At 41.2% G+C, this 10,636-nt stretch overlaps 1 protein-coding gene across 2 annotated transcripts in view; it reads left to right on the top strand.

Moving 5' to 3' along the window:
• The first annotated feature begins 1,976 nt into the window (after positions 1–1,976).
• The window catches only part of PHF8 (PHD finger protein 8), a 41,788-nt gene continuing 33,128 nt past the window's right edge, over positions 1,977–10,636 (top strand). Inside the window, exons 1-7 of one of the 2 annotated variants that reach the window (XM_075184917.1) lie at positions 1,977–2,205; positions 3,145–3,435; positions 4,604–4,690; positions 4,870–4,992; positions 6,621–6,781; positions 7,135–7,276; positions 7,465–7,651. In XM_075184917.1, the coding sequence (XP_075041018.1) occupies positions 3,338–3,435; positions 4,604–4,690; positions 4,870–4,992; positions 6,621–6,781; positions 7,135–7,276; positions 7,465–7,651 (798 nt within the window). In that variant the 5' untranslated portion in view covers positions 1,977–2,205; positions 3,145–3,337. The remainder of the gene's footprint in view (positions 2,206–3,144; positions 3,436–4,603; positions 4,691–4,869; positions 4,993–6,620; positions 6,782–7,134; positions 7,277–7,464; positions 7,652–10,636) is intronic. The other variant, XM_075184918.1, reaches the window with a different exon arrangement.

Raw genomic sequence — 10,636 nt, 5'->3', positions numbered from 1 at the left:
TCAAAGCGCCATAAAGGAACCCAGAATAATTAACTAAGATACTAAGAGCCCCATTCTGGCAGTCAGAATGGATGGCTAATATGCTCAGAGTGCCATTCTGGCTGTTAGAATGGATGGTTAAGGCACTCTGGAGCCCAATTCTAGCACCAGGAATAATTGACTAAGATACTCAGAACCCTATTGCCTCAATCGGAACGGATGGCTCAGGTACTCAAAGCCCCATTCCGGCAATTGGAATAATTGTCTAAGATACTTGGCCATGCATTCAGGCTGCCATAATTGGACTCTAAGTTATAAAGCTATGATTGATATATCTATGCAATATAAAGTGTGACATAGTTGTGCCAAACATAAGAGATAGAGAAATACACAGTGCTGAGAACATAGCTGTGTAGCAGAACAGAATACATTTATATAGGAAGAGAAAACACAGCAAGCTTCACTGAAGACACCAACGACAGGGGGCACTGCAGGAAGCTGACTCATTCCGGCGTTTACCTAATCCTCAATAAAAACTGTAAAACGTGTCAGGTTTATAATCGCATTCACCTGTGGGTTTTCTGCTGCTGTGGAACAACCATCTGCACGTCCTGTCAGCTCTTTGTAGTTCTGCACCAACTAGGGTTATCATGTATTACATCCAAATCTATATCTCTTCCCCTGACCTCTCTCCTTCTGTACTATCTCGTGTAACCAACTACCTTTCTGCTATCTCCACATGGCTCAACATGTCCAAAACAGAGCTTATTATCTTCGCTCCTGCCAGAGTCACCACCTGCCCTCAAATCTCCCTCACTGTCAATGACACCACAGTTTCCTCAGTCTCCCAAGCCCGCTGCCTTGGTGTCACACTTGATTCCAACCTCTGCTTTATTCCTTACATCCAGACTCTCTCCCAGTCCTGATGACTACACCCTAAAAACATTGCCAGAATATGCCCTTTTCTTAGTCAACATGCTGCCAAAACTCATCATCTCTCATCTTGACTATTGCAACCTCCTGCTATCTGGCATTCCTGACACCCATATATCCACACTTCAGTCCATCCTAAATGCTCCTGCAAGGCTGATCTTCCTCTCTCACCACTCCACATCTGCTGCACTACTTTGCAAATCCCTACACTAGCTCCCTGTGTCCTCCAGAATTAAATTAGAATGACTCGCCCTTACCTACAAAGCCCTCAACGACACCACCCCTGCATACAGCTCAAATATCAAAATACTCTCCCTCCCGTCCTCTTAGCTCTACCTCTGACCTGCGCCTTGTCTTGTTTCTGGTAACCAATTCTCACTCCCACCTACAAAACTTCTCCTGCGCTGCTCCCCACTTATGGAATTCCCTACCATGCTCAATCAGACTGTCCCACAGCCTTCAAATCTTTAGACGCTCTTTGAAAACCCATCTCTTTTTTAAAGCTTACCTTATCCCTGATGATACTATTTGCCCTAATGCACCCTCAAAGCTGTCCCAATCTCCACTCTGAGCCACACTCACTCCTCGATTCAGCTGTGCCCTCTTCCACTTAGAATGTAGCTCTCTAATGAGCAGGGTCCTCCATACCCTTTGTTTTCATGTCTGCATTTATTTTGTCTACCTTGTATGGCCCTGTTTTATGTATGTAGTTTTCCATACTGTACGGCGCTGCAGAGCACTGTGGCACCTTACAAATCTACGATAATAATAATAATAATAGTAATTCAGGGCGGTAGAGAACAGTGCATTTTATTATAAAGCTTGTCCCTGTAAAGGACTATAATTAACAATGAGAGGACACCCTTCTGACCATTAACATGAATGTAAGAGGAGAGTGAATTATAAGTGTTCTCTAGCATTAGATCGAGGCTGTACAAATGTACTAACTTACATAGCTGAACGTGTAATAAATGTGTCAACCAGTTGACGTCTGACACCACCAAAATGGCGCCGTGCGACGTCTATGAATTTCAACCAACTTTATTAATCCGAACATGTCGCCGAACTGTGATGTTGACACTGGGAGGAGCTATCAGGCTAATGGCGTCGCGAAGGCCCAAGTCCCCTCCGCTACCCAAGCCGCGGTTTCCGCGGTCCCAGCCCGAGTTGTACCGTACTCTGTTCATCCTCTGACCGCTTCCAGCCTTCCTGTTGCCGCGGCCGCTTCTTTTCACCACATTACGGTCCGACCCTCGCCCGGCGTGCTAGTGCCGTGCCAGGCCTCGGGCTCAGGTAAAGCGTGCGGGCGGGCCCGTCATAGTGTCCTAGACCGTCTCCTATGTCCCAGCATCACTCCCCTGTAGCCGAGCATGGCAGTCTGATCCCTACACCCACAGGGAGATAAACATCCTTCCAAAATTAAAAAAAAATGAAAACCCATCACCTGCAGTCAGTTTATCTATTTACTTATTTTTGTTTACTTTAAAACTTCAGGTAACCTAGCTTCATATGAGATAGGCAGCTAAATGATTACATTTTATTATTATTATTATTATTATTAGACCACGTTTAATGTTTGCCAACAGAATTTGCCAAAAGCAACAATGGTTTTTTGTTTTTGTTTTGTTATCTGCTGTCAATTTTCACATGTGCAATATGATATACTGGAGTTTTGTAGCACCGCACATTGTATGTTTATAGTTCTATGGGGTTGTGTCATTTTATTACTTAAAATAAGTTCTTTCATTGCATGAGCGTATGGTTTTATAACTAAAAACTAATTAGGACATGTATGTATGACATCATGGATACAGAATGTAATTGACTTGTCTTTCCATGGTGTATGAGTACTTTTGGATAAGATGTCATGATTGACAAAACATTCTAGTGACTTTCCTCTTTGTCAGACTGCTGGTATTTATTTTTTAAAATTATTTTCAAGTATTAAAATATTTGTATTTTATATTATTCTAATCAACTGGTCTAACTCTTGTCCATCCACCCCTTTTCCCTAAGCATGATTTAATATAAATGCCTGTGTCCTGATCTCAGCAATGCAAATCGTCCTTTTCCATTCTAATGTTGGTCCACTGTATTTTGATATGTGACAGTCACAAAGCTTCACTTGTTTTATGTCTTGAGCCCCCCCCCCTATTTTTTTTCTCTCTACACATTAGTTTGAAATTCAGTGCCAAATGGGCTGTATATAATGTGTTTTTTGTTTCTTTATAGTGCTATTGTATAATCAAGAACAGATGAAATTTTAGACTGGTTTGAAAAGGTTCTTCCTGTCAAGAGAGCCCTTTGCAATCTTTTACTGGTAGCAGTGATATACAGGATTGCTTGGATTTTCGAGACTACGTATAGACTGCCTGCCAAGTAAAAAATAAGGAATCCTTTCATAGTACTGTCTGAAGAGCACAGGATGGCATCTGTGCCAGTGTATTGCTTGTGCCGCCTACCATATGATGTGACGCGCTTTATGATCGAATGCGATGTCTGTCAAGACTGGTTCCATGGCAGGTAACTTGTCACAGTCTGAGAGTAGATTGTCTGCAGTTATGTTACCACACTTAATTCCAGTGTATAAATGATGAGGCACCATTGATTATGTAGCTCAGCTAATTTTTCCACATGATTGTTGTGTTTGGTTCTAAACATCAATCAAATAATATGAGTATTTGAGTATTTTCAGTATTACTTTTATTTCAGCTGAACGTTTACATATATAGATAAAAGCAGTTACATATATTTATTACTATATAGAGGGGGTAAAAAAGAAAAAGCTCTGGGGTGCAATGTTATTTCTAACAGTGGAATATACAGTAAAGGTGCAGCAATATTTGACTGGTAAAAAATTTATTCTGCTGGTTCAGTCCCTTTGGGACCTTTATCAAGGACATACAAAAGCAATCGCAAACAAAGACAATTCATACCCAAGTGTTTTCCCATCATGCAACATAAATACCACCCAATGTTAATTGGATGATCTCATGCAACACAATCATCGATATATTTTAGAGTATGTATATATAATATCTACATGCAGTAAAACACTATTTCTGCCTTGCATAGATAACAAATAGTCATTTACATGTTCAAATCATTTAAACATTTATTAGTGCAGTACAGCAATTAGTTGTACATATCGTTTAACAATTTATTAGTGCAGTGTAATAGTCTTCAGAGTCACTGAGTTCACCTCTATATTTCTGCCCCTTTGATTTCACCCCTGTATTTATTTGTGTTGAGGGTCTTTATTGTAGAAAGAAATGGATAAATAAAATTTTCAATTATAAAGAACAATTTTAACAAGAAATGTTTTGTATTTAAAATAAGTCCTATATTGGATTATAACATTCATGAGGGGGGGGGGGATTTGAATGTTTATACTAAAAAAAAGGAAGGGAGTCTATGAAGAGTGTACATTTACCTTTTACTGTTGGACCTACAACACTTTATTTTTATTTTTTATTTTTTATTTCTTCTGCAGACATTTGGTTCTTGCTATTATCACTAACTAATAGTGCTGTCTGAGCTAGAACAGTTGAGTGTAACTTTGACAACAGGACATTCTCCTATGATTTTATACATAACTATTATGATATCCTTTTAAATGTTGTTGTTATGCTAAGTTTGGGAAATCTTTCCGTGTAGCATTTTCTAATCTCCTCTTTTCTGTTGGTGACAGTTGTGTTGGGGTGGAGGAGGAAAAAGCATCAGAGATTGATCTGTATCATTGTCCTAATTGCCAGATCACTCATGGGCCATCTGTTAGTAAGTACCTTTTTTCCCCCCGAAGTGGAATGTCTCAACTTTATACTAATATATTAGTTAATAATGTTTGTTTAATATATACAAACATTGCTGTTCCAATGAGCACTAACCTAGGGTATTAGTTGTGCTGTGAAGTTACTACCGTACTGATTCTTTGTTTGTTTTTTTTATTTTAATTGGCTCAGTGAAACGAAGGCGTGGAAATTCAAAGCAAGATGTTTCTGTGAACAAAGAGGTGGGGAAGCCTGTGCAGACTGGAAGTGCAGGCTTCATTAAAGAGTTGAGGACCAGGAATTTCCCTAGGTAACTGGTGTTGTTAATACAGAATGATAAGACTGTGTTGATGATAGATGCCACATTTTTAAGCTTAGACTAAGGGGTAAATTTATCAAGCTGCCGGATTGAAAAAGTGGCGGTGTTGCCTATAGCAACCAATCAGATTCTAGTTATCATTTATTTTGTATAGTCTGCAAAAAGACATCTATAATCTGATTGGTTGCTATAGGCAACATCTCCACTTTTTCAAACCCACAGCTTGATAAATTTACCCCTGAGTGCTAGTTATCAGAGGATACTCCAGTGTATACCTTTCTCAATGAAAACCTGCGCAGAATTTTTGTTTTTGTTTTTTTATCTTGAAGACACCAATATAATCTCATGATGGTCCATATATTATATATTACATTCATGCGTGAAGTGTAAAGTGTTGGATACACACACAACATGAGTAAAAGTATGTGAACAACCAAACATCACATCAATATGTGATTCTTGAACTTCTCATTCTAAAACCATGGGCATTAATATGGAGTTGCTCAACCTCTTTACTGCTATAACAGCCTCCAATTTTCTGGCTACAGGGATTTGCATTCCATTCAACCACAAGTGCATTAGTGAGGTTGGGGGATAAGGCCTGCTTTGCAGTTGGTGTTCCAATTGATCCCAAAGTTGTGTTGAGGTCAGGCCAGTCATGTTCATCCACACCAAACTCAAGAAAACGTTCTTTGACCTTGTTTTGTGCACAGAGTGCTTTGTCATCCTGAAACAGGAAAGGGCCTTCCCCAAACTGTTGCCGCAAAGTTGGAAGCACACAAGTCTCTCGAGTGTCATTGTATATTGCAGCGTTAAGATTTCCCTTTACTGGAACGAAGGTGCCCAAGCCAAATCGTGAAGAACAGGCCAGACCATTATTCCTCCTCCGCCAATCTTTTTCACTACAGATAACTTGTTTATACTGATTCAGAGTCCAATGGCGGCATGCTTTGCATCACTCTGCGACGTTTGGCATTGGTCATGGTGATCTGAGGCTTGTGTACGGCTGCTCCTCCATGGAAACCCAATCCATGAGGCTCCCAACGAATAGTTGTTGTGCTGAAGTTGCTTCCAGAGGCGGTTTGAACTCTGGAGTGTGTGTTGAGGGCATACTTTTTTTTTTATTTTATTTTTTTCAGCACTTGGCGGTTACGTTTTATGAGCTTGTGTGAGGCTGAGCTGCAGTTGCTCCTAGACGTTTCCACTTCACAATAACAGCACTTATAGTTGACATTAATATCTTTAGCAGGGAAGAAATTTGACAAACTGACTTGTTGGAAAGGTTGCATCCTATGACAGTGCCACGTTAAGTCGCTAAGCTCTATAGTTCTACTCTTCTACTGCTAATATTTGATTATGGATTTTATGCACATGTAAGTCACGGGTCTTGCTAAAAACACTAATTAGAAGGGGTGTCCATATACTTATGGCCAAGTAGTATCTATTGATTTTAGAGGCTGACCCCTAAAGTTAGTTTTCTTGATCTATACTTTATGCTTCAGTCCAACTACTATTTGACAATGGTGGGTCGGCAATAGGGTGCGCCAGTTTTTTGGGTTTTTTGTATATTATTTCCCGTTGCATAACACTGGTCCTGAATGAATTGTATACACTTCCAGTGCAGATGATGTGATCCTGAAGCCGCAGGGAGTTCAGCTGACTGTAGAGTATTTGGAGGAGAACAGTTTTAGTGTCCCAATTCTGGTTCTGAAGAAGGATGGACTCGGGATGACTCTTCCTCCTCCTTCCTTCACAGTAAATGATGTGGAGTATTATGTGGGTAAGTTAAGTATTTGTTTTTAACATATAATAGCAAGTATTTAGCACTTCTTTGCAATAGTCACTTTTCATTCTATTTGGTGTTTTGTGATTGGAACATACTGAGTTTTTCTTTTTTTACCTTACAAATCCTAGTTTATACTGTAAGCTGTAGAAACAGCTATGACAGTTTTTTCCTTTCCACTGCTTGGTGTTTTTGATAATATTTTCTTACAATGCTAGAGTTTGTGTTTTCATTTATGATCTGTAGTATTCTGTCTTTAGTTATTCCTCACACTCTCTATTCACTAACCCTTGAATAATCCTTTTAATAACTATCCTCTGATTTTTCATATTTCTCCCCTGTGTCTAAAGGGGCAGAGAAGGAGATTGATGTAATCGATGTTGTAAGGCAAGCTGACCTGAAGATGAAGCTAAAGGATTTTGTGAAATATTACAATAGCCCTAAGAGAGAGAAAGTGCTCAACGTTATCAGCTTGGAGTTCTCAGAGACAAGGTGAATGAATGGCAGTGTTTTGGGGATGATTAATGATATTACTGCAATAATGCTGTAATTATATTATGTCTAAAAAAAAAAAAAATCCTGATGTGGATGAATGTTTAGTAATGTATTCCTTAATGTATGTATATATATCTTCCCATGCACCAACCATGTTGATATAAGCTTGTATTTTTGTTAAACAGATTGTCTAACCTTGTGGAAACGCCAAAGATTGTACGCAAGCTGTCCTGGGTTGAGAACCTGTGGCCCGAGCAGAGTGTGTTTGAGAGGCCGAATGTTCAAAAATACTGTTTGATGGGTGTCAAGGACAGTTATACAGACTTCCATATTGACTTTGGGGGCACCTCTGTCTGGTACCATGTGTTAAAGGTAAGAATTTCTGTGATGCTTTATTTATCATAGTAGCAAATGAAGCGTTTTTCTTGCCCCTGTGTTTAGGTACTCTGTCCCTTTCGGTATGTAGGTATGGCTTCAAATTTATTTCTGTTGCAAACTTTAAATACTGATGTAGTTGCATTAGCTTTTACCGTTCCAATTTTAATGATCATTGTGCTCTTTCAAATCTAAATTTCTGAAGATAGCTTCACTGACACACATTATTGGTAAACACATTATTCATTCAAAATGTCATGTTTAAAACCTCAACAATAGGATATTTCTTCACCATTTTGTTAGAGGACAGGAGTTTTTATTTTATTTTCAAATGTAACCTAACAAATGTATAGCTGACTATCGAATATAGAAATAAGAGGATTTTTATACTTACAATTAATCCGTTTCTCTGATTCCATCTGGGGGACACTGCTACCATGAGTTGTATGTGGGGAGCTTGGAGTTGGCACTTAACAAGTTAATTTAATATTTGCTGACAGACTCCTCCCCTCTGCAAACCCCTCTAGCCTCAGTGTAATACAAAAGCCCCAAGGAAGGGGAAACCACCACTGAAGACCAAAAAGCAGAAGAGCAGAAAGGAATGCAGTGTCCCCCAGATGGAATCGGAGGAACAAATTTATCATGAATATAAAAATCCTCTTTTCTCTCTTATCTTATCTGGGGGACACTGCTACCATGGGGAAGTTCTAAAGCAGCCCTCCATCGCTAGGAGCATTCTGTCCTCAGCCCCTTGAAGGGAGGGGCCGCTCTTTAAAGCCTGGCACGTAACACTGCGGACAAAGAACAGCAGCCGTGTGGCCAACAGTAACTAGGTTACGCATGTGAAATGGCAGCCAAAGGACTATATAGCTCCTCGGCCAAGTTGATCCGCTAAAACACCATTAAGTCCAGATCACCCCCACGAATGGGTGGAATAGGCACCAAGACAATATGACACATGCTGACACGATAGACCTGTCGGACAGAGGACAGAATGCTAGTGATGGTCTGCTTGGCAGACTTTCCCAAACTCTGTATGGCATCTTATGAGCAGAAACCAATCCTCATAATCTTGGATGGCCACACCACAGGAGAAGGAGGCATGAACCCTATGTTAAAGAAAACCACCTGAGATAAGGTCCAAAGAGGGTGCAGATCTCCATAGGGAAGGGAACCTGTTGCACATTTTCAGGTCTGCAATAAACGGAGCAAGTCCCGGAGGGAAAGCTGACGCCAGACCCGTCCGGAACTGAGAATCTCCCTGCAGTAATCTGTGGAAAATGAGAAACAGAAAAAAAAGAAGTTGTGATGCAACAAGAGGGAAGGTGGGGTGGGGGGGGGGGGGAGAGGGATGAGGTCTGTGGTCTGTGCAAAGCAGACAATCCCCCTTCTTCCTGGACCCAGCAAAGAGAATACTTCAGCCGGACCTGGTGCCCAATTTGAAGTTAGCAGTTTTTCTAAGAAGGGCCTCCTTCATAGACCTCTCGGAGACTCAGGGAACCTGCACAATGGGAGGTACAGGTTTCCCATTTGGAACTTCGCCTGCATGGTCCTGACAGCTACGTCAACAGTAGGAGCCCTGGTACCTGAAGTATGTCAGCCTGTGCCCCTAATGAGACCCAACCTGAAAAGGGTTTGTGGAATTTTTACAAACCCAGTGTTGGCACAGGAGGACCTTAATCAGAAGGTCCTGCCACCGACTAAGGACAGGTAATGAACGGAGGCTGCATACCACGTTTCAGCATACCTGCATCCCTGAACCTCCGACAATGACATGCCAAAGGGAGCAGTGCCTTGTAACTGCACTGCCCGCTGGTCTGCTGGGATGTCGGTAGGTGTCTGTCTTAAACACCAGATGCCCACGGTACAATACTTCAGAGCTGCAGAAGAAAGGGTCAAGTTCTGTGAGCCTTCTTTTTACCATTCGGTTTGCTCACTGCCCCATCTTTAATTAGATGGGATAGAAGGCCTGTCACCACCAGATCCACAATGTCTTTATGCCTGATGGTTTCTTTCCGACCCACCGTGGGGAGAGGCAGAATCCTCCATACCTGTTCTGATTTAGAAGAGTCCTAGTGTGGACAGGCTATGAGAGCAGGCTAGAGTGGAGACCCAAAAACCAGGTCAATTGGTTGACGGTCTCCACTAACCACCGAGCGATTGGGTTCTCCTGGGAGGACCTCCGATGCTATGTGACCAAGCCGGCCCAAGCCCGTATCTACTTTGGGGCCGGTACTTGTCCCCCTTAGAAGGGAGTACAGTAACGGTAAAAGGCTTCAGCACTAGTTTACATCTTCGTCGGCCTAGCAAGTAGCTGAACACGTGTTGCTACTGACTACGTTCGGTTGCACACACTGATATGTGTGTATATATCTGGGGGGGTATGTTACCCTGGTCCTACTTAACATGGGTAAGCCCTACAGCCTGCACGGTCAGCCCCGGGTCTTTTAGTCCACAAGAAGGACTATTATTTACAGTATAACCAGTAAATCCTTTTACCCGGGCGCTTCTTTTGCAGCCATTGTTCCTGTGCCCAGGTAACTGCTGCAGCAAACCAGTTCATTGTGTTTTTCGTACCCTAGCAAAAAAAACAGCCAGAACAAGTGCCGAATGGGTAAATATAGAGGATACCTGTTGTTTCTCTGTTTTCAGCACAAACAATATCTCCGTTTGAATGGATATATGTGATACCTGTTTCAGAGTATACTTATTATCTAGGTTAACTCTAGACAGGATACTGTACACAGCAAAATGTATATTAACTGTGGAATACCACTTGTCCGTTAATAAACAGAGCATCTCATATACTTATACACATGTACACGAATAGGTGCTGAATATCATAATAGGGAACTGTATATATACACACACACATATATACATATCCATTGATATGCATATATACATGCAAAAAAATTCATGAAAGTTCTTAGCCCTCCTAGTGGCCAAGGACCATCAAGGACAGAGAGAATACCCTGTAGC

Source organism: Mixophyes fleayi, chromosome 9 (genome assembly GCF_038048845.1).
Source record: "Mixophyes fleayi isolate aMixFle1 chromosome 9, aMixFle1.hap1, whole genome shotgun sequence".
Lineage (NCBI taxonomy): Eukaryota > Metazoa > Chordata > Amphibia > Anura > Limnodynastidae > Mixophyes > Mixophyes fleayi.
Note: the sequence above shows the minus strand (reverse complement) of the source record. Positions and strands in the feature narration are given on the sequence as shown.